This window comes from Lissotriton vulgaris, chromosome 10 (assembly GCF_964263255.1).
Source record: "Lissotriton vulgaris chromosome 10, aLisVul1.2, whole genome shotgun sequence".
Taxonomy (NCBI): Eukaryota; Metazoa; Chordata; class Amphibia; order Caudata; family Salamandridae; genus Lissotriton; species Lissotriton vulgaris.
Window position 1 is genome coordinate 160,753,151 of NC_141698.1, and position 24,877 is coordinate 160,778,027.

At 50.4% G+C, this 24,877-nt stretch overlaps 1 protein-coding gene across 3 annotated transcripts in view; it reads right to left on the reverse strand.

The window, feature by feature from the left end:
• The window catches only part of VWA3A (von Willebrand factor A domain containing 3A), a 544,099-nt gene that overhangs the window by 131,101 nt on the left and 388,121 nt on the right, over positions 1-24,877 (reverse strand). For all 3 annotated transcript variants that reach the window (XM_086940772.1, XM_086940773.1, XM_086940771.1), the window contains one exon: positions 12,683-12,827. In XM_086940772.1, the coding sequence (XP_086796898.1) occupies positions 12,683-12,827 (145 nt within the window). The remainder of the gene's footprint in view (positions 1-12,682; positions 12,828-24,877) is intronic.

A 24,877-nucleotide genomic window follows, 5' to 3' on the forward strand; every position in this document is an offset into this window, starting at 1 on the left:
GTGATTACATGGTGGAGGATGAAGTAGAGGAACAATAGTCCGTGGAGACTCCATGTACTTTTAGTGATTACAAATAATTCCTGATATGTGACGAACCCCAGACTTAGTATAGATTCAGTACAAAGTTCATAGGTCGCACGCTACTCCACCATTCCAGCGTGTGTACCCCAGGAGCATCACGGTAGATGTAGTTTTCTCAAAGCGGGTGCGCTTATCAAAAGTTCCGAAGTGTGATGCACAGTTGCAGGCCAACTCTGGACACCGGTGTTTCTGGATTATTGTCCTTCATCAGCAGAGTGTAGGATGAGTTTCAGGGGTTGCTGTGCAGGCTGCCAAAGTGTTATCAGGTATGGTACCTCTTACCTGAGCTCGTCAGCACCCGCTTTGAGAAAACTACATCTACCGTGATGCTCCTGGGGTACACACGCTGGAATGGTGGTGCAGCGTGCGACCTATGAACTTTGTACTTAATTACGGCTCCCTTGAGCCTTCGAGCTGACGAGCTCAGGTAACGCCCTACGCGCCCGGAGAGGTACCATACCTGATAACACTTTGGCAGCCTGCACAGCAACCCCTGAAACTCATCCTACACTCTGCTGATGAAGGACAATAATCCAGAAACACCGGTGTCCAGAGTTGGCCTGCAACTGTGCATCACACTTCGGAACTTTTGATAAGCGCACCCGCTTTGAGAAAACTACATCTACCGTGATGCTCCTGGGGTACACACGCTGGAATGGTGGAGTAGCGTGCGACCTATGAACTTTGTACTTAATTACGGCTCCCTTGAGCCTTCGAGCTGACGAGCTCAGGTAACGCCCTACGCGCCCGGAGAGGTACCATACCTGATAACACTTTGGCAGCCTGCACAGCAACCCCTGAAACTCATCCTACACTCTGCTGATGAAGGACAATAATCCAGAAACACCGGTGTCCAGAGTTGGACTGCAACTGTGCATCACACTTCGGAACTTTTGATAAGCGCACCCGCTTTGAGAAAACTACATCTACCGTGATGCTCCTGGGGTACACACGCTGGAATGGTGGAGTAGCGTGCGACCTATGAACTTTGTCCTTAATTACGGCTCCCTTGAGCCTTCGAGCTGACGAGCTCAGGTAACGCCCTACGCGCCCGGAGAGGTACCATACCTGATAACACTTTGGCAGCCTGCACAGCAACCCCTGAAACTCATCCTACACTCTGCTGATGAAGGACAATAATCCAGAAACACCGGTGTCCAGAGTTGGCCTGCAACTGTGCATCACACTTCGGAACTTTTGATAAGCGCACCCGCTTTGAGAAAACTACATCTACCGTGATGCTCCTGGGGTACACACGCTGGAATGGTGGAGTAGCGTGCGACCTATGAACTTTGTACTTAATTACGGCTCCCTTGAGCCTTCGAGCTGACGAGCTCAGGAAACGCCCTACGCGCCCGGAGAGGTACCATACCTGATAACACTTTGGCAGCCTGCACAGCAACCCCTGAAACTCATCCTACACTCTGCTGATGAAGGACAATAATCCAGAAACACCGGTGTCCAGAGTTGGCCTGCAACTGTGCATCACACTTCGGAACTTTTGATAAGCGCACCCGCTTTGAGAAAACTACATCTACCGTGATGCTCCTGGAGTACACACGCTGGAATGGTGGAGTAGCGTGCGACCTATGAACTTTGTACTTAATTACGGCTCCCTTGAGCCTTCGAGCTGACGAGCTCAGGTAACGCCCTACGCGCCCGGAGAGGTACCATACCTGATAACACTTTGGCAGCCTGCACAGCAACCCCTGAAACTCATCCTACACTCTGCTGATGAAGGACAATAATCCAGAAACACTGGTGTCCAGAGTTGGCCTGCAACTGTGCATCACACTTCGGAACTTTTGATAAGCGCACCCACTTTGAGAAAACTACATCTACCGTGATGCTCCTGGGGTACACACGCTGGAATGGTGGAGTAGCGTGCGACCTATGAACTTTGTATTTAATTACGGCTCCCTTGAGCCTTCGAGCTGACGAGCTCAGGTAACGCCCTACACGCCCGGAGAGGTACCATACCTGATAACACTTTGGCAGCCTGCACAGCAACCCCTGAAACTCATCCTACACTCTGCTGATGAAGGACAATAATCCAGAAACACCGGTGTCCAGAGTTGGCCTGCAACTGTGCATCACACTTCGGAACTTTTGATAAGCGCACCCGCTTTGAGAAAACTACATCTACCGTGATGCTCCTGGGGTACACACGCTGGAATGGTGGAGTAGCGTGCGACCTATGAACTTTGTACTTAATTACGGCTCCCTTGAGCCTTCGAGCTGACGAGCTCAGGTAACGCCCTACGCGCCCGGAGAGGTACCATACCTGATAACACTTTGGCAGCCTGCACAGCAACCCCTGAAACTCATCCTACACTCTGCTGATGAAGGACAATAATCCAGAAACACTGGTGTCCAGAGTTGGCCTGCAACTGTGCATCACACTTCGGAACTTTTGATAAGCGCACCCGCTTTGAGAAAACTACATCTACCGTGATTCTCCTGGGGTACACACGCTGGAATGGTGGAGTAGCGTGCGACCTATGAACTTTATACTTAGTATAGATTCAGAATGCCCGCACTAGCAGCAGTTGAGGGGGGAGGGGGGAGGGAGACGGGGTGTTGTGAGGGGGGTAACCCGACATAGCATCACAGACCAGTAGCAGAGGACAGTACTCAGGACCGGACCAGGAAGTGAGGGACTCCTGGGAAGGTAGGCAGGCACCATGGTAGTCGTGCTGGCGGGATCCGGGAGGAGGACCCTGGAGGGGCATGGTTGAGACTGTATCAAAGAGGGTGTGGGCAGTTGAAGGTGTCTACATGTGACTTCTGTGATCGCTGATTGGGGCATGGAGGGGGGGAGTTTAGGGGGGTAAAAGCAGATACTGAACGGTGAAGCTGGTCGAATACCTGGGAAAGGAGTACACGGAAACATCTCCCTGGGAAGGGTAATCCTGGTGTGCCGCCCAGCCTCCGGGATGTGGGCTGAATGGCTGTGTACGATATACCTGTCGCCTTTTGGGTTGGAGATGATGTGAGTGTACTGATTGGCTTAATCTGAGGTCTTGTTTCTAATTCTGCAATAAAAATAAATTTAAAAAAAAAAACCAAAAAAACAGAGGAAAAGCAGGAAGCATGCTGGGCTGAGCACTTTAAACAAGTCTTGAACATACTAGTACCAAAAAAGCAAAGCCGATATCCAAGAAGTGGAGATAGAATTCGTTGTGAACACCTACCATCACAGAAAGAAGAAATTGTCACTGCCATTCTATCTCTCAAAATCGGAAAACCTCTTGGCCAAGACAACCTGAATACAGAAATGTTCAAGGCAGACCCTGAAACATCATCCAAGGTCCTCTAACCACTGTTTACTTCGATGTGGGAGGTACCTAATGACTGGAACCAAGGCTTCATCATCACGATTCCATAGAAGGGAGCGCTAACCAACTGTAACAACTGGTGTGGAATCACCATGCGGCCAATTTTGAGTAAATCCCTGGCAAAACTCAATATACAGCACATTTCTGCTGCCATGGACAAGCAGCTAAGAAAAGAACATGATCGGTTCGGCCATGATGAACAAGTTACTTACCTTCGGTAACGCTTTTTCTGGTAGATACAGTATCTGCCTGTGGATTCCTCACCTTGTGAATATCCCCCTGCGTCAGCAACGTCCGGAAAATTCTTTGTAGCACGCCGGCGTGGACGACGTCATTGGAGCATGGCATCGCGCGCGACTCCGTCTGACGTCACCGACTCCTTATTAGGCCTATGTCGGCGTGATGACATCAGTTCCGCCCTTTTTTCCGTGCTTTCGAGGCACCCGGGCGGACCAATGACAGAAGATATATACATATAAACTGTACACAGTACATAAAAACCTAAACATTGTACACACACAGTGTGTAACTGAGGTTCTTAAATTAAACATAAACTTCAAACATAGATATGCATATAAATACAAGTATAGCAGAGCGGACAACGGGGAGGCGGGTGGGTCCGTGAGGAATCCACAGGCAGATACTGTATCTACCAGAAAAAGCGTTATCGAAGGTAAGTAACTTGTTCTTCTGATAGATACATCTGCCTTGTAGATTCCTCACCTTGTGAATAGAGTCCCACAGCAGTCCCCACTCCCGGAGGAGGGTGTCCACTCTGCTATACCAGAAAATCTTGGGAGGACAGAGCGCGCGAAGTGGCCGTCCCTCCTCACCTCGGTATCTAAGCAGTAGTGCTTCGTGAAAGTGTGGAGGGAGGCCCAAGTCGCGGCTCTGCAAATGTCCTCAACAGGAACACCTCTAGACAAGGCGGATGTTGCAGACTTTACTCTAGTTGAATGAGCTCTGATACCCTCAGGAGGGTCCTTACCCGCCAGAGAGTAGCAAATCTTGATGCACAGGATTATCCATCTGGAAAGTGTGCGCTTGTGCACCGCTCTGCCCTTTTTGCAGCCAGCAAAACCCACGAATAGCTGATCATCCATACGATAGTTTTTAGTCCTATCGAGATAGAAACTGACTGCTCTCTTAGGGTCCAAGCGATGAAGCCTCTCTTCTTCCTTGGGGGGAGGATAGAAGGTAGGAAGGGTAATAGATTGACCTAGATGGAAGGGAGTTACCACCTTAGGGAGAAAAGCAGCCCTGGTCCTGACTACCATTCTTTCAGCAGCATAGTCAAGAATGGGGGCTTGGAACTAAGATCTTGAAGCTCACTTACCCTCCTTGCCGAGGTAATTGCAACCAAGAAGACCGTTTTAAAAGATAAAAGCCTCATGGGACACTTGTGCAAGGGTTCGAAGGGAGAACCCATCAAATAGGTTAAAACAAGATTCAAATCCCAATGAGGAACAATAAAAGGAGTAGGAGGGGACTTATTAGTAAGACCCTTCAAAAATCTCAAAACCACAGGAGACTTAAAAAGAGAAGGCTGATTCGGCAAACAGAGAAATGCAGATAAAGCAGAAAGGTAACCCTTGACTGTGGCAACAGCAAAACCTTGCTGCGCCAGAGAAAGAGCAAACTGTAAAATGTGAGACAATTGAGTCTTCAAAGGGTCAACCGCCCTCTCCCCACACCAAGAGACTAATTTAGACCACCTATAAGAATAGATGGACTTAGTGGAGTCACGCCTGGCAGAAAGAATGACGTCCACCACATCGTAAGGGAGAGAAAATGAATTCAAGTTGCCCCGTTCAATCTCCAGGCATGAAGGTGTAATGTCTGGAGGTGGGGGTGTAGAACCTGCCCTTCCATCTGAGAGAGGAAGTCTGCCCTGAAAGGGAGACGGAACGGCAGGTGAGAGGAGAGGTGGAGAAGATCCGTGTACCACACCCTTCTTGGCCAATCCGGGGCGATCAATATGACTTGAGCCCGGTCTTGGCGAAACTTCCTCAGAACCCGAGGAATCAAAGGTATGGGAGGAAACGCGTAAAGGAGTTGTGAGCCCCAACTCAACTGAAACGCGTCCCCCAAGGCTCCTTGCATCGGATACTGGAGACTGCAGAATGACGGGCAGTGAGCATTCTCGTGAGTGGCAAACAGGTCCACCTGAGGGGTTCCCCACGTCCGAAAGACGTGACGAACCACCTCTGGGTGAAGCCTCCACTCGTGATCGGCCGAGAACCGCCAACTGAGACTGTCTGCACGTACGTTCAGAACTCCGGCCAGGTGATTTGCCATCAGACAAATCTGATAAGAGTCGTAGAGCCTCTCTGCAGAGACACCACAACCCCACTCCTCCCTGTTTGTTGATATACCACATTGCGGTCATATTGTCCGTCAGGACCTGAACTGACTGACTACGAAGGGAAGGGAGGAAGGCCTTGAGCGCCAGACGTATTGCCCGCAATTCTAGAAGGTTGATGTGAAGCAACCTTTCCTCTGGAGACCAAAGACCCTCGACTTCCAGATCCTCCAGATGTGCACCCCACCCTAGAGTGGATGCATCCGATATCACCGTGGCCACCGGAGGAGGTAGCTGAAAAGGCTTTCCTTGAGACAGATTACCTTCCACACTCCACCAAGTCAGATCTGCTGCAGTTTCTCTGGAGATCCTCACTGACTCCCTGAGATCTCCGTTGTGCTGATACCACTGCCTGCGGAGGCACCACTGGAGTGCCCTCATGTGCCAGCGTGCATGGTTGACCAACAGAATGCAAGAAGCCTTCAGACCGAGCAGGCGAAGCACCTTCAGGACTGGAACGACCGCTCCATTGCAAAACAAGGGTATCATTTCCTGTATGTCGTGAATCCTTGAGGAGGAGGGAATGCACGACAAACAGTTGTGTCCAGTACCGCACCTATGAACAGGTTGCGCTGGGAGGGCACCAGGTGAGATTTGGGTACATTTATCGAAAAACCCAATCTGTGTAACAACTGAGTTGTCTCCTGCAGATGACGGAGCACAGTCCGCTTTGATCAGCCAATCGTCCAGGTACGGGAATACTGGAATCCCCGACCTTCTGAGATGTGCAGCCACCACAGCCATCACCTTGGTGAAAACTCGAGGCGCAGTAGTAAGCCGGAGGAGGGTGTCCACTCTTCTAAACCAGAAAATCCTGAAGGACAGAGCGCGCAAAGTGGCCGTCCCTCCTCACCTCAGAATCCAAGCAGTAATGCTTCGCGAAAGTGTGGAGGGAAGACCAAGTTGCCGCCCTACAAATATCCTCTACAGGAACACCTCTAGCCAATGCAGAGGTTGACGACTTAGCTCTTGTAGAATGAGCCCTTATACCCTCTGGAGGTTCCTTACCGGCCAAAGAGTAGCAGATCTTTATACAGAGGACAATCCATCTTGATAAAGTTCTTTTATGGACAACTCTTCCTTTCTTGCAGCCAGCCAAGCCAATGAAGAGCTGGTCATCCAACCGACAGTCTTTAGATCTGTCCAAGTAAAAGGACACCGACCTCTTGGGGTCCAGACGGTGCAACCTCTCCTCCTCTTTGGAAGGGTGTGGGGGAGGATAAAAGGTAGGGAGGGTAACAGATTGACCAAGGTGGAAAGGAGTTACCACCTTAGGCAGAAAAGCAGCCCTGGTCCTAAGAACCATTCGATCAGCATGAATGGACAGGAATGGGGGCTTGGAACTAAGAGCCTGAAGCTCACTAACCCTCCTTGCCGAGGTTATTGCAACGAGGAAAACTGTCTTAAGGGTCAAAAGCCTCATAGGACATTTGTGGAGAGGCTCAAAGGGAGCACCCATCAAAAAGGTCAAAACAAGATTTAAGTCCCACTGAGGCACAATGAAAGGAGAAGGAGGGAACTTATTTGTGAGGCCCTTCAAAAACCTAAGAACAACAGGAGACTTAAAAAGAGACGGCTGGTCAGGCATACAGAGAAATGCCGACAGGGCAGAAAGATAGCCCTTCACTGTGGCAACAGCAAGCCCCTGTTGCGCCAGAGAAAGAGCAAACTGAAGAACATCAGATAAATGGGCTCTCAAAGGATCTATAGACTTCTCTCCACATCAAGTGACAAATTTAGACCACCTATATGAATAAATGGACTTAGTGGAGTCACGCCTGGCTGACAAGATGACATCCACCACGTCAGGCGGGAGAGAAAAAGAACTCAGGTTGCCCCGTTCAATCTCCAGGCATGAAGGTGTAAGGTCTGGAGGTGGGGGTGTAAAACCAGCCCCTCCATCTGGGAGAGGAGATCTGCCCTGCGAGGGAGACGGAGCGGCGGGTGAGAGGAGAGGTGGAGAAGGTCTGAGTACCACACCCTTCTTGGCCAATCCGGGGCGACCAATATGACTTGGGCCCGGTCTTCGCAAATTTTCCTCAGAACCCGAGGAATCAAAGGTATGGGAGGAAACGCGTAAAGGAGTCGTCCTTCCCAACTCAACTGAAACGCGTCCCCCAAGGCCCCTTGCATCGGATACTGGAGACTGCAGAATAACGGGCAGTGAGCATTCTCCAGAGTGGCGAACAGGTCCCCCCGAGGAGTCCCCCACGTCCGAAAGACGTGATGAACCACCTCCGGATGAAGCCTCCACTCGTGATCGGCCGAAAACTGCCGACTGAGACGGTCTGCATGAACGTTCTGAACTCCGGCCAGATGATTCGCCATCAGACAAATCTGATGGTCCTGAACCCAGGACCAGAGACGCAGAGCCTCTCAGCAGAGACACTGCAACCCCACTCCTCCCTGCTTGTTGATGTACCACATCGCGGTCGTGTTGTCCGTAAGGACCTGAACCGACCGACCGCGAAGGGAAGGGAGGAAGGCCTTGAGCGCCAGACGTATCGCCCACAACTCTAGAAGGTTGATATGAAGCAACCTTTCCTCCGGAGACCAAAGACCCTTGACCTCCAGATCCCCCAGATGAGCACCCCACCCTAGAGTGGATGCATTCGTTATTACCGTGGCCACCGATGGAGGAAGTTGAAAAGGCTTTCCTTGCGACTGATTGCCTTCCACGCTCCACCAAGATAGATCCGCTGCAGCTTCTCTGGAGATTCTCACTGACTCCCTGAGATCACCGTTGTGTTGATACCACTGCCTGCGGAGGCACCACTGGTGCGCCCTTATGTGCCAGCGTGCATGGTTGACCAATAGAATGCAAGAAGCCATCAGACCGAGCAGACGAAGGACCTTCAGGACTGGAACAACCGCTCCATTGAAGAACAAAGGAATCATTTCCTGTATGTCGCGAATCCTTTGAGGAGGAGGGAATGCACGACATACAGTAGTGTCCAGTACTGCACCTATGATAAGGTTGCGCTGGGAGGGCACCAGGTGAGACTTGGGTACATTTATCGAAAAACCCTACCTGTGCAACAACTGAGTTGTCATTTGCAGATGATGGAGCACCTTCTCCGGCGACTCCGCTTTGATCAGCCAGTCGTCGAGATACGGGAATACAGGTATCCCTGACCTTCTGAGATGTGCTGCCACCACAGCCATCACCTTGGTAAAGACTCGAGGCGCAGTAGTAAGACCAAAAGGAAGGACCGCAAACTGGTAGTGTTGCGACCCAACCGTGAAACGGAGATACTTTCTGTGCGACTTCAGGATTGGGATATGAAAATACGCATCCTGCAAGTCGAGCGACACCATCCAGTCTTCTTCCAGCAGCGCTTGAAGAACCTGAGCAAGGGTGAGCATCTTGAACTTCTCCTGTTTCAGGAAAAGGTTCAAGATCCTGAGATCCAGAATCGGCCGAAGCCTGCCATCCTTCTTGGGGATCAGGAAATACCGGGAGTAGCATCCCTGCCCCCCTCTCCTGCTCCGGAACCACCTCTATAGCACCTTTTCGAAACAGTGCCAGGACTTCTTCCTGCAGGAGAAGCAGGTGGTCCTCCGAACAATAACCCTGGCAAGGAGGATAATTTGGGGGAAACTCCCGAAAAGGAAGCGCATACCCATTCTCTACAAGATGGGCCCACATGAACCGGAATGGCGGATCTAGGGCTGCTTTGCTGCGGAGGCTGGGGGCTGGGAAGGGGAAGAGGAGGAGGAGGAGGAAGCGTTACCCTCTGCTTGCCTCTATAAGATCTATACAACGTGTTTTGCTGCTGCTGCGTCTTCTGCTGGGTTGACTTATAGGCTCGAAAAGAAGATCTGACAAATCCTCTAGAACGTCTACCAAAAGTGCCCCTGGACTGAAGGCCCAACGACTTCGCAGTCGCCCTGCTGTCTTTAAAGCGTTCCAAGGCAGTGTCCGCTTTTTTCCCAAACAATCCAGACCCGTCAAATGGAAGATCCGTCAATGCCGCCTGGACATCTGTGGAAAACTCACTTGACTTCAGCCATGCAGCTCTTCTGGTGGCTAAGGAAGAACCCATGACCCTAGCCACAGAGTCTGCCGTGTCCAATCCACTTTGAATAACCTGCCTTGCTGCAGCTTGAGTATCAGAGATTACCTCCTGGAAGTCTTTCCTACTCTCCTCAGGCACCTTAGGCACCAACTGCTTCACAGTGTCCATAAGAGCGTGGATGTAACGCCCCATCAAGCAGGTAGCATTCGTGGATTTCAAAGCCATACTGGCAGAAGAGAAAACCTTCTTAGCAGCCTGATCCTGCTTTCTCGACTCCTTCTCCGCTGGGACCTGCGGAAATGCACCCGTAGATCTTTTGGAACATGCAGCCTGCACCACCAAACTCTCTGGTAGAGGATGAGAGGATAAAAACTCCGGGTCTTCAGGAGCTGTCCTATATCTCCTAGCTACTGCCCTAGACACAGCAGGAGCCGATACAGGTTTTTTCCAAATCTCCAAAATTGGATCCTTTAAGGCATCATTAAAAGGCAACAAAGGTTCAGACACTGAAGAAGGTGAATGAAGGACCTCCGTGAGCAGATTAGATTTAAATTCTGCAGTTGGAAGAGCAATGTTCAACAAGCCTGCAGCCTTCTTTATCACTACATGATAAGGCGTCACATCCCTTGAGGGTTCATAAGAAACCGAAGCAAGGTCCCAATCAGGTGACAGTTCCAGGCCACTAGCAACAGAAAGGTCCTCAAAAGGATCCTCAGAATCCTGTAGTTCGCCTTCCTCCAGATTCTCCTCACGATATCTTTCCTCCTCCATCAACCTCTGGGCCTCACGCCTTGATCTTTTCTTCACAATCGAAGCCGACGGATCCGCAACCGACTCCGACGGAGCCGGTGCCGGAAACAAACCCGACGTCGGACGAAAAAGAGATCCACGACGTCGATCAGGGTTCAGCTTCAAAGATGAAGGGACTGGCGTCAACGGAATTGGTGACGCCGACCTCGGCGTCGAAGGCTTCGGAGTAGAAGGCCTCGCCGGATTCGGATAATGCCAATGCGGCGTCGGAGCCGGCATAAAGGGCATAAAGGGCGCAGGTGCATAGGATTGAGGAACACCCAGACCATATGCCATCGGACCCATAGGACCAGAAGGAGCCCCAGAGGGATACATAGCCCTTGAATAAATTCCGAACATCGCATTCAGAAAATGCAAAGGATCCTGACCCGGACCTGGGAAGGCTGGATACGAACCCCCATGCGGATCTCTAGGGCGCGGAGTTGATGTGACGTCGACCTCCTCTTCAGGCTGGTGCACCGGAGTCGACAGACCTTTCGGGCAGCGGAGCCTCTCCCTCTCCAACCACCTCCTCCTCACCTTCATCCTCCCGACCTGAAGGATGGGATGGGTCCGGAGATGGAACAGCTTTCTACTTCGGCGAACTCGGAGAATTCGCATGCGACGCCTCAGCCTCGGCATCCTGTTCCTCCGAAGCCGAAGAAACCACCTTCTCGACCAGCTTCACCTGCGACTTCGGCTTGGAAACCGACTCCTTTCTCGATCGATGTTGGGATTCATGGATTCTCTTTTTATGCTTCTTCCTCGAAGACCTTGAAGCATGGGCTGAGGACGAATCCGATCGCGACCTTGAGCGAGACCTTGACTTCGAACGTCAAGTCCGCGATCTTGATTTCTTCTTTTCTTTTCCTTCTTTAAACTTGGCAACCAGAAGTTTTGCTTCCCTTTCCCGGAGGGCCTTTGGTGTCCTCTTCCTGCAGGATTGGCAGTCCTCGACGTCGTGGTCGGAGCTCAGACACCACAAACAGCATTCATGCGGATCTGTAATGGACATCACCTTATTACATTCTCCGCAGGCCTTAAAACCGGTCCTCTTCGAAGACATGTCAAAAGAAAGTGAAGACAAAGAGACTAGAAACAAATAGCAAGTAACAAAGTTACAGACAAGGCTACAGACGATCCCTGAAAACCGTTAGTGTCGACGACGCGGAAAAAAGGGAACAAGGGAACTTATGTCATCACGCCGGCGTGGGCCTATCATAGGCGTCGGTGACGTCAGCGGAGTCGCGAGCGATGCCGTGCCTCTATCACGTCCGGGTCCACGTCGGCGCGAAGCTACAAAAGAATTTCCGAATGTTGCTGACGCAGGGGGGATATTCACAAGGTGAGGAATCCACACGGCAGATGTATCTATCAGAATGAAGAGTTCACCTACCTAGGCAGTACTCTGAGGCATGATGGAAATGCAGGCAGAGACATCAAGGGCAGAAGGAACAAAGGCAGGAATCCCTTTAGGATGTTGAACAATGTGTTGGGGCCATCTCCGTACAGCACCAACCCCAGGCTGAGGCTTTACCAGAGCTGCATTCGATCCACACTTTTGTATGAACCAGAAATCTGGTGGATGATGAAAAGCAGCATCCCCAATGTTGCCTTCCACACCAGTAATGGGAGAAGAATCTTGTGTATTTTCTGGCCGCAAACCATCACCAATCAGGAACTGCTCACCAGATGCAAGCAAGACAGCATGGACACCATCATTATGAGAAGGATATAGATAACACAGACCATCAGAAAAAAACAAGAGTCCATCACAAGAACAGGTGTCCACTGGGCCCTGGAAGGTAAACAGAAGCAAAACAGGCCAAAGAACACTGGGATGCCAACTATGGAAACAACTATGGGGCACCGTACAGAAACTTCCTCAAGATAAAACTGAGTGGCGGTCCTTTGTTGCTACCCTACATGTCAGCTGGCATAACGAGCCGTAGATAGGGATCACTGAAAGCGTGATATACACATAAATGCTGAAACAGCATTTAATGAAATATTGCATACTGATCATTTGTCCCAGAACATTCGCAATAGAGCTCTCTGGACATAAGTTTAAAATACTGTAATTACTGACATACCTTGTGTTGTTATTTCTTAGCTGCTCCCATATCAGTGACGTAAGTTCTTTCTTTACCTCTACCAAAAAGGGTGCCATAGATCCAGATGTGTCAAGCAAGATACAAACATTTTTCTCTAAAATACTGCCAAACAATCGCCGGCTTCCTAAAACAAGACAAATAATTGATTAATTTCAATAGTTAACTTACTTTATACCGAATTTTACTATTGTCTTCTGAATTCAACTGTAGTCTTGCAGAATGTTATAAAACGTTTATTAGTAATCATACTGCACTAACACTTGCAAGCAGTTCTGTCTGGGCAACTTGGAGATTCTTAAATAGTCCGTTGGTTGATTGTTTTGACAGAGAATAGTAAAATATTATAGGTAACTGATCTATTCTCCAATTTGCTACAATTGGATCATTATTATTTTGTTATTATCTGTAGTTTATCCAATTGTTTGTTACAAAACTGTATAAACGTTATCTATGCAACCTATCTCCTTCCAAAACAGGAATTGCTATTAAAATCATTTAAAAATGCAATACACTCTCAAAAATGCAACACACAGTTAATCATTTGTTTTCACAATAAATTCACATGTGTGTGTTATCTTATACCTTCATGCTTTTTATTTTTATTCATGTTGGTATTTTTACAGCACAGCTAACCAAGCAGTGACAGACCACAACATACAGCTCAATATTATTAGAAATATATATGCATGATGTTGAGAACAGAATTGGGTATATGGATAAAGCACAGAACAAGACTGGGTCTAATATTAATATATCTACTTCAATAAATGATTTTTAAAAAGCTGGGTTTACGGGAACTGAAGATAAACTTCATCATGTACATAAATAAAGTGCTTATCAATATATTAACTTTGAGTCCGAAAAAGGGCCTTCAGTAAAACATGTTATGAATGGCTTCCACAGGGAGCCTTTCTGAAGAACAGGCGTTTCGAAGTCCAATTTTCAGGCTATGAAAAATTGAGTTTCACTCGCTCCACTGCTCTGATATTAGGGTAGTGAAAGTATAGGTCCTGAAACCGGTTCTAGAGCCGATCCCTCTCCGCCCACTGGCCTCCAGAGGTGTGAGGGAGGCAGAATTGTGGGGGTTCATTGTCCGCCTCCCTCAGAACCTCCATAGACTCAAGAGCTGCATAGACCAGTGATGACAGGGAATTGAAGGCTGCGCTGATCAACTGCTCTCAGAGAGCCAATGTCAGCACAGCACTGGCTCTCCATTCGCCAAACTGGGAGCATGTGGGACGAGTGACGTGGGAGTCCACAGTGGGAGGTGGGGAAGGAGGCAGGATTCCAGATGCTTTTTTCTTGTAACTAATATTGGAAGGGTAGGGTGTTTTCAAGGGTGGTGTGGGAGGGCTGTTAGATGCCTGTTGTATTTTGTGTTTTCAGGGGAGTGGAGACCACTAACAAAATGGTGGAGGTGATTAGCACAACACTGGAAAATTGTTGTTTTTAAAGTACAGTTAGGGGTAGGGGTCTTAAGGATGTGCAATTATGCTGACATGATTACACTTGGTATCCTCAAATGGAAAACAATTCTGTAATTGTCATCTTCCTGTCTGCGGAAAATGGCCTCTGCAGGGTCACTCCAAACATTTCGCCTTTCTCCTCTTTTTTTACCTTGTTTTTTGTTGGCTTTAGGACTCTGGACTCTTTTCCACTGCTAACCAGCGCTAAAGTGAATGTGCTCTCTCCTCGAAATATAGTAGCATTGGCTAATACCCAATTGGCATATTTAATTTGCTTAAAAAGCCCTAGTAAAGTGCACAAGGCCTGTAAATTGAATGCTGCTAGTGGGCCTTGTGAGAAGCTGGCTTAGTATATGGTGCACTCTTATGTAAGTGGGCCCCCTGCTCTAATCCTGACAACCCTTATGGTGAATTTAGGAGTCTTAGACAACCTTAGCAAGCTCTCTAAATGGTAGCTGTGGAGAGCAGCCATCAGGGCAGAAGGAATGTAAAGCAGCTTGTTTCACCAGAACATAATCTTATTGGTATAGATTAAGTGAAACCACACATTGTATTTATAAAATATGTATTTATTATAAGACACTCACTAACATATCCAGATGGAGATATACATGATGCACACAATACTTTGTAATAAAAACAGGTAAGTAGCACGAATACACAGTGGTCACTGGGGGAGACCAAACCATATAAAAATAGTGGTATGTGAACTGCAACTCGAGTCAAGACTATACCCAGAAGATGTAGAAGTGCTGGGGACCCAAGGACCCAACCAAGGTGAGTATCTAGGAACTCCACAGAGGTCGTGTGCAGTATGGGAACACGGCCGTGTTCTCAATACAAGTCAACGGGTAAGTCGCAGTTGCAATTTTAAAGAAGACGGACCCTTCCCAGTGGACCCTGAAGAAACCCTGAGGAAGACAGAAGGTAGTAGAGCCACCCCACCTGTGGATACCCTAGGAACCAAGATGCATACACCAGGTAAGCTGGGTACACAGGTGTGAAGTGGTGTCGGAAACCACAGTCAAACTCATGGGGAGACTTTAGGAAGATGCCGCTGCTGGAGAAGGTGAAAGTGTCAGTTGGAACCCAAAGGTGGATTCAAGGTGAGAAGTACCTACAAGAAGAAGGGACAGAGTCTATGCCACTCAGGAATGACCAGAAGGCACAGAAGACAAATGCCCACCGATGTCGGGTGTTGCAGGAGAGATGACGGTGATCTTGGAGCTGCAGCTGTGAGGACAAGGTGATGCTATGGAAGACCAGGAGCAATTTACAAGCTGTCCCACATCAGGAGTCAAGTCAAGTCAAGTCAAAGAATTTATATAGCGCACTACATACCCAGAGGGTCTCAAGGCGCTTATGGAAGGGGAGGAGGATTACTTGTCAAATATCCACGTTTTAAGTTGCTTTCTGAATGCTAGGTGGTTCTGGGTAAGGCGAAGGTAAGTGGGGAGTGAGTTCCATGTTTTAGCTGCCAGGTATGAGAAGGATCTGCCTCCCATGGTCTTGTTGATGCGAGGTACAGTAGCGAGGGCTTGGTTGGAAGAACGTAGTTGGCGGGAGGGGGTGTAGAAGGACAGTCGTGAGTTGAGGCATTCTGGTCCGATGTCGTAGAGTGATTTGTGTGCGTGGGTTAGCAGTCGGAAAGTGATCCTCTTATTGACGGGTAGCAAGTGGAGGTCTTTCAGGTGACCAGAGATGTGTTTGTTACGCGGGATGTCTAATATGATCCTGGCTGAGGCGTTTTGGATTCGTTGGAGTTTCTTCTGGAGTTTAGCGGTAGTACCTGCGTAGAGGGTGTTTCCGTAGTCCAGTCGGCTCGTGACCAGAGCATGGGTGACTGTTTTTCTGGTTTCGGTGGGGATCCAGCGAAATGTTTTTTTGAGCATGCGAAGAATGTTGAAGCAGGATGAGGAGACGGCGTTGACTTGTCTGTTCATTGAAAGTGAAGAATCCAGGATAACGCCTAGGTTCCGTGCGTGGTCTGTCGGGATGGGTGCTTTTCCAAGGGCTTCCGGCCACCAAGAGTCGTCCCATGCAGAGGGGGATGTACCTAAGATGAGGACTTCTGTTTTATCTGAGTTCAGTTTCAGACGGCTGTGTTTCATCCATTCGGCAACTTCTTTCATTCCTTCGTGTAAGTTAGTTTTGGCGGTGCTGGGGTCATTGGTGAGAGAAAGGATCAGTTGAGTGTCATCCGCGCAAGAGATGATGTTGAGGTTGTGTTGGCGGGCGATGGCCGCGAGGGGGCTCATGTATACGTTGAAGAGGGTGGGTCTGAGTGAGGATCCTTGTGGAACGCCACAGATGACTTCGGTGGCCTCGGACTTGAATGGTGGAAGGCGGACTCTCTGGGTTCTTCCGGTGAGGAACGAGGTGATCCATTCAAGTGCTTTTCCTTGTATTCCGATGTTTCTGAGGCGTTGTAAAAGGGTGCTGTGGCAGACTGTGTCGAAGGCTGCAGAGAGGTCGAGGAGGATGAGGGCGACTGTCTCCATTGTCCAGTAGAGTTCGAATGTCGTCTGTTGCTGCGATGAGGGCGGTTTCAGTGCTGTGTTTTGTTCGGAAGCCAGACTGTGAGGAGTCGAGGGATTTGTTGGCTTCGAGGAAGGCGGCGAGCTGGTTGTTGACAGCTTTCTCGATGACTTTGGCCAGGAAAGGAAGGAGCGAGATGAGGCGGTAATTTTTGAGTTCGGTGGGGTCCGCTGTGGGTTTTTTCAGAAGGGCGGTGAGTTCAGCGTGTTTCCAGCTTTCCGGGAAGGTGGCGGAGTTGAAGGAGCAGTTGATGACGTCTCGGAGGTGCGGTGCTATGGCGGAGTCTGCTTTGTTGAAGATGTGGTGAGGACATGGGTCTGTGGGGGATCCTGAGTGGATGGAGTTCATCAGGCGGATGGTGTCCTCAGTGGAGATTGGGTTCCAGTCGTTAAGGGTGTTCAAGGGGGGAGAATGTTCAGCATATGGTTGGGTGGGTTGGTCTCCGGGTTGGTTGTCGAAGCTGTTGTGGATGTCTGCAATTTTGTTGTGGAAGAATAAAGCCAGGGAGTCGCAGAGGGCTTGAGAGGGGGTGATGTTGATGGAGTTGGCCGAGGCATTGGTAAATTCCTTGACGATGTTGAAAAGTTCCTTGCTGTTGTGGGCGTTGTTGTCTAGTCGATCCTTGAATGCTGTTTTCTTGGCCTTTCGGATTAGTTGGTGGGTTGTGCGGGTGGCGTTTTTGAAGGCGTCCTTGGTGCTTGTGGTTGGGTCTTTTTTCCAGGCCTTTTCAAGGGAGCGGCAGAGTTTCTTGGACTTCTTAAGATCATCGTTGAACCATGAGGCCTTCTTGCTGCCAGGTCTGCGTTGACGTTTTTTCAGTGGTGCTAGGATGTCGGCGGTGTTGGATAACCATAGGGTGAAGTTGGTGGCGGCTTGGTCTGGGTTAGAAGAGTGGGCTGGGGTGTTTAGAGGGAGCGATGAGGAGATCTGGTCGATGGTGATTTTGTTCCAGTTTCTTTGCAGAGTTGGTTGGGGGTGGTTGATGGGTTTCGGCTTGTTGTAGGTGAAGTGAACGCAGCTGTGGTCAATCCAGAGGAGATCCGTAGTGTGGCTGAAGGAGACATGATTGCTGGAGGTGAAGATAGGGTCGAGTGTGTGACCTGCGATGTGGGTGGGGGAAGTGACCAGTTGTTTAAGTCCGAGGTTGGCGAGGTTGTCCAAGAGGGTGGTGGTGTTGCGGTCGTTGTTCTTTTCAAGGTGAAAGTTGAGGTCTCCCAGAAGGATGTAATCTTTGGAGGGGAGCGCGTGTGGAGTGATGAAGTCCGTGATGTCTTCACTGAATTTTGCGCGGGGTCCTGGTGGTCTGTAGAGGAGGGTGCCTCTGAGTGTGGTCTTGGGGTCGATGTGGATCTGGAAGTGAAGGTGTTCAGAGTTGGCGAGATTGACGTCAGAGCTGGTTGAGATGTGGATTGATTTTTTATGGACGATAGCGATTCCTCCTCCTGTGTGGCCGGTACGGTACTTGCGTGTGATCTTATATTCTTCAGGGATGGCAATGGTGATGTCTGGGGCAGAGGACACGTTCATCCATGTTTCTGTTAGGAAGGCGACGTCTGGAGAGATGGTGTCTAGTAGATTCCATAGGTCGATGGCGTGCCTGTGGACCGATCGGGTGTTGAGAAGGATGCATTGTAGGTGGTTGGTGTCGGGAATCAGAGGTGTGATCGTAGCGGAGTTGGTGACGGTACCGATGAATTTGCAGGAGTAGCATGAGAAAGGTCCATGGGTGTGTCCAGGAGCGGCTTGGACGCAGTTGGGGGAGCGGCCGGGGTTAAGGGCTAGGAGGGTGGTGGCATCGTAGGTAATGCGGGAGGGCTGGGAAGCGCGAGGGGCAGGGGGTCTGGCGCTGGGCGCGGTCCAGGCGCGGACGGGCGTAGACGGGCTTACCTTTGGCGCACCTTCGGCGCGGATTGGGCGCGGTCGCTGCGCGTGAATGCTGCGCGCGGGAACAACTGTGATATATGGATAGTGGAGGGGGAGGGGCGAGGGCGTCTCAGCTGGGAGGCGGGGCGGGCACACGAGGACGACAACAACAATCAAAATGGAGGCGGAGGGGGGAGCACAGCGGAGCGCTAGAGGCAGACGCGCGACCAAGGTGAAAACAGCAGTGATAAATAACTAAAGTGCAAATCAAGCAAAGCGGCAGTCAGGCAGACAGCAGGCAATATTAATTGGCAATTTCTGAGGCAAAGCAGCGCTACGATACCAAATAGCAGCAGGAGGCACTGGGAGCGACCACTCAGCTCGAAGAGAGGAGCGAGTCACGGCGCTCTCAGGTAGGGGAGCGCTATATCTGGTCAGTGGGAGGGCGTCTCAGCTGGGAGGCGGGGCGGGCACACGAGGACGACAACAACAATCAAAATGGAGGCGGAGGGGGGAGCACAGCGGAGCGCTAGAGGCAGACGCGCGACCAAGGTGAAAACAGCAGTGATAAATAACTAAAGTGCAAATCAAGCAAAGCGGCAGTCAGGCAGACAGCAGGCAATATTAATTGGCAATTTCTGAGGCAAAGCAGCGCTACGATACCAAATAGCAGCAGGAGGCACTGGGAGCGACCACTCAGCTCGAAGAGAGGAGCGAGTCACGGCGCTCTCAGGTAGAGGAGCGCTATATCTGGTCAGTGGGAGGGCGTCTCAGCTGGGAGGCGGGGCGGGCACAGGCACTGGGAGCGACCACTCAGCTCGAAGAGAGGAGCGAGTCACGGCGCTCTCAGGTAGGGGAGCGCTATATCTGGTCAGTGGGAGGGCGTCTCAGCTGGGAGGCGGGGCGGGCACACGAGGACGACAACAACAATCAAAATGGCGGCGGAGGGGGGAGCACAGCGGAGCGCTAGAGGCAGACGCGCGACCAAGGTGAAAACAGCAGTGATAAATAACTAAAGTGCAAATCAAGCAAAGCGGCAGTCAGGCAGACAGCAGGCAATATTAATTGGCAATTTCTGAGGCAAAGCAGCGCTACGATACCAAATAGCAGCAGGAGGCACTGGGAGCGACCACTCAGCTCGAAGAGAGGAGCGAGTCACGGCGCTCTCAGGTAGAGGAGCGCTTTATCTGGTCAGTGGGAGGGCGTCTCAGCTGGGAGGCGGGGCGGGCACACGAGGACGACAACAACAATCAAAATGGAGGCGGAGGGGGGAGCACAGCGGAGCGCTAGAGGCAGACGCGCGACCAAGTTGAAAACAGCAGTGATAAATAACTAAAGTGCAAATCAAGCAAAGCGGCAGTCAGGCAGACAGCAGGCAATATTAATTGGCAATTTCTGAGGCAAAGCAGCGCTACAATACCAAATAGCAGCAGGAGGCACTGGGAGCGACCACTCAGCTCGAAGAGAGGAGCGAGTCACGGCGCTCTCAGGTAGGGGAGCGCTATATCTGGTCAGTGGGAGGGCGTCTCAGCTGGGAGGCGGCACGGGCACATGAGGACGACAACAACAATCAAAATGGAGGCGGAGGGGGGAGCACAGCGGAGCGCTAGAGGCAGACGCGCGACCAAGGTGAAAACAGCAGTGATAAATAACTAAAGTGCAAATCAAGCAAAGCGGCAGTCAGGCAGACAACAGGCAATATTAATTGGCAATTTCTGAGGCAAAGCAGCGCTACGATACCAAATAGCAGCAGGAGGCACTGGGAGCGACCACTCAGCTTGAAGAGAGGAGCGAGTCACGGCGCTCTCAGGTAGAGGAGCGCTATATCTGGTCAGTGGGAGGGCGTCTCAGCTGGGAGGCGGGGCGGGCACACGAGGACGACAAAAACAATCAAAATGGAGGCGGAGGGGGGAGCACAGCGGATTGCTAGAGGCAGACGCACGACCAAGGTGAAAACAGCAGTGATAAATAACTAAAGTGCAAATCAAGCAAAGCGGCAGTCAGGCAGACAGCAGGCAATATTAATTGGCAATTTCTGAGGCAAAGCAGCGCTACGATACCAAATAGCAGCAGGAGGCACTGGGAGCGACCACTCAGCTCGAAGAGAGGAGCGAGTCACGGCGCTCTCAGGTAGGGGAGCGCTATATCTGGTCAGTGGGAGGGCGTCTCAGCTGGGAGGCGGGGCGGGCACACGAGGACGACAACAACAATCAAAATGGAGGCGGAGGGGGGAGCACAGCGGAGCGCTAGAGGCAGACGCGCGACCAAGGTGAAAACAGCAGTGATAAATAACTAAAGTGCAAATCAAGCAAAGCGGCAGTCAGGCAGACAGCAGGCAATATTAATTGGCAATTTCTGAGGCAAAGCAGCGCTACGATACCAAATAGCAGCAGGAGGCACTGGGAGCGACCACTCAGCTCGAAGAGAGGAGCGAGTCACGGCGCTCTCAGGTAGGGGAGCGCTATATCTGGTCAGTGGGAGGGCGTCTCAGCTGGGAGGCGGGGCGGGCACACGAGGACGACAACAACAATCAAAATGGAGGCGGAGGGAGGAGCACAGCGGAGCGCTAGAGGCAGACGCGCGACCAAGGTGAAAACAGCAGTGATAAATAACTAAAGTGCAAATCAAGCAAAGCGGCAGTCAGGCAGACAGCAGGCAATATTAATTGGCAATTTCTGAGGCAAAGCAGCGCTACGATACCAAATAGCAGCAGGAGGCACTGGGAGCGACCACTCAGCTCGAAGAGAGGAGCGAGTCACGGCGCTCTCAGGTAGGGGAGCGCTATATCTGGTCAGTGGGAGGGCGTCTCAGCTGGGAGGCGGGGCGGACACACGAGGACGACAACAACAAACAAAATGGAGGCGGAGGGGGGAGCACAGCGGAGCGCTAGAGGCAGACGCGCGACCAAGGTGAAAACAGCAGTGATAAATAACTAAAGTGCAAATCAAGCAAAGCGGCAGTCAGGCAGACAGCAGGCAATATTAATTGGCAATTTCTGAGGCAAAGCAGCGCTACGATACCAAATAGCAGCAGGAGGCACTGGGAGCGACCACTCAACTACAAACACAGTGGAAAGCAAAGAAGGTGCAGTGTCGGGATCAGCAAGGTCCAGGTGACTCGCCACAAGCGGAGGAGTCAGGGCAGGCCTGGAGCAATCCCAGGAGCTCACAGAAATCAAACAAGACCCTCAAAAGGACCCACAGGCCAGAGGCACTGGAGTCGCAAGAGGACCTCGAGCAGCTCAGCACAGATGCAGGCCCACGGCGCAAGTGATGCAGTGAGGGTGAAGATCTTGATCACAGAAGATGCTTGAGGTTGGGGCTACCTGGAGCCAAAAGATCTTGAAGGAAGGAAGCCAACAAGCCTTTGCAACAGCTAGTTGATGCGGTGCACAGGGGTTTGGTTCCTGCGGCTTTGACAAGGGATACAGCCCTCAAAGTTGATGAGAGGACAGAGCAGGCCTCGAGAGATGTGAAGGACCACCAGCTGTGTTGCTGAGCCTTTCGGAGTCCGTGGGAGATTGTGATCAGCAGACTGTCAGCTTTGTTGTGGTGCCTGCAGATGCAGGGAAGTGACTCCTTCACTTCAAGGGAGATTCCTTTAGGTGTCTTGGATGTCCACAGGCCTTGTAAGGTTCCTGTATGGAGCACAGGCATGGATGTTTCAGCAGACAAGCAGGGCGACGAGACAAGGAGCAGCAGGAGTCTTCCTAGTTGCAGTCTTGATGTACAGAGCGAAGTCCAGCAAAGTCCAGAGTGCCCAGATGGTCAAAGAAGAAGTGGTGTCTTGAAATGAATCTTGTCCCACGACGAATCTAGGGACCCACCAACAGGTAAGACCTTAAGTACCCTAAGGAAAGGGTTGGGACGATTCAGGGTTTCCTCCCAGGGGAGGAGTTACACATTGGGGATGATACTCCCATGTCATTTGTCCAGTTTCACGCTAGAGCAGGAGCCAACAGCTCCCTGAGCTGGTTTGAATTGGACAATGCAAGGAGGGCACCAAATGTGCCCCTCAAGCAGACTGAGTGGCACTGGCAAGCACTCCCAACCGGCACCAATATACTAAACCCTGTCTGGGAGGTGGTCACACCTCCCTGTGACAGGATACCTATTGTTCTGCCTTCCCCTGCTCGAGCTTGACTCAGCAGCAGGAGGGTAGAATTGTGTCCCTGGTCGGCAGCAGCCATGTTGTGCTGTCCGGGTCTAGAAGACTGGTACCAGGAGCACTGAGGGCCTCCCGGAGGAGCTTTACAGTACATGGAATCATACCTCCCACACCCTTTAAGGTGTAGGTGTATGATTCCAACATGTTTGATACCAAACATGACAGGGTTTGTTACAGATAGTTTAGAGATGTCATCGTGCAATGACGCATGGCCACTCTATGTATCGTAATGGCTGATGCACTTACAACCCAGGAGACTGTATTCCGAAGGTTGTAGGGGTGTCCTGCTCATGCAAGGGCACCCTCACACTTAGAACCGAGTACCCTGCCTTCAGGATTGAAAGACCTGCTTTAGGGGTGACTTATAGGTTTTAAGTGCACTGACCTCAGATATAGGGAAACCTAGTCCGGAGTCAAGTCAAGTCAGGAACATTTGTATCTCGCACATATCACTTCCGAAGAGTCTCATGGCCTATATCTGTTGTAAGAGGTACTAGCACCAGCTTGCACAGGATGCAATGGCAGGCCTGTAGTTATAGTTTAAGTGGTCCCCCATGGGTGGCATAATGCATACTTCAGCCCAAGGGGGACCACTGGTGTACCTATGCCCTGGGTACCTCAGTACCATACACTGGGGACTCATAAGGGTACACTAGTGTCCAATTTGTGATGTACCTAAGTACTTACCATACTAATTTAGGGGAGAAAGCAAAGAGACTGGGTTCCTGATAGGGAACAATCCAGACCATGCCACCAAAAATGCATTCCTCCTTGATCTATGATCTCCAATGATGATGCCAACTTGCGAAAAAACAGCATTTCCGGTTCTGGGGATTTCAAAGAGGTCGACATCCGGTTTGCCCCACAGAGAGAAGATGATGTTAAGTATTTCCTGGTTCAGCCCCTTAACCTGCTCAGAGTGTCCGCTATCCTGTTCTACTTTCCCGGTACAGGTCCTGCTTGTAGATGCACTCCATGGCGAATGGACCATTCCCAGAAGGTTTGTAGCTCCTGGGACAGGAGATGTGATCTTGTACAGCCCTGCTTGTTGTAGTATATTATGGTTGTATTGTTTGTTCAGATGAGTACAGTGCAGTTTCTTATCCTTGGAAGGAAAGCCTTCAAGACTAGGTTTACAGCTTTGAGCTCGAGCAAATTGATATAGGAATGCCGATGAGACACTGGCCACCTGACGATGACCTGCAGATCCTGAAGGTACACTCCCCTTTCATGTAGTGAGGCATCAGTGGTGACGACTAGCGGAGAAGTTGGACGATTGATGCATCCACCAGGATAAGGCTCTGACCATGGACAGAGTGACATTGATGAGGTCGTTGAAAGAATCTATTGCCTGACTCCATTATCTGTCAAGTTCTTCCTGGAACTGACACATTCTTAGATGGCAGAATGGAAACAGAGGAATGCATGATGGCATCATCCCTACGAGAGACTTATAGATGTGTACTGACTGAGACCCTTTTCTTTGTACCACTTTTGCTGATGACATTAGCTTTAATTGCTTGACGTGGGGTACGCTTTGCAGACTGTAGTGTTGAGCGTTGCTTCCAAGAACTTTATGCTTCTTGATGGGTAGAGAACTGACTTTTCCAGATTCAGAGGGAGGCCCAGCTCGTTGAATCAGTTTGTGCATGCTGTTGTCGACGTCTGTGCAGCATATTTGAAAGTTGCCTTGACTAACCAATCATTTAAATAGGGACACACCTGGTGCTTGTTTTTCTCAAGAAGGCTGCCACAGGAGCCAGACACTTTATGACTATTCATGTGGCAGACTTCAGGCCACAAGGAGGAACCCTGAACTGGTAATAGTTGCTGGCTACTTTGAATCTTAGGAATTCTCTGGACGACGGGTGGATGTGGATGTGAAAATACGCATCTGGAGGTTGAGGATTGACATATACTCTCCCTTGTTAAGCAAAATATTTTGTAATGTTACCATATGCAATAACTGCTTTTTGAGATAGGTGTTGAGGCTTCTCAGGACTAGAATTGGTCACCACTCCTTCAACCTTTTGAAGACCAAGAAAAAATGGTAGTAGAATCCCTTTCCCCGTTGTGAAGCAGGAACTCTTTCTATCGCCCCCTTCTTGAGCATGGTTTTGACCTCCAACTTGAGAAGGCG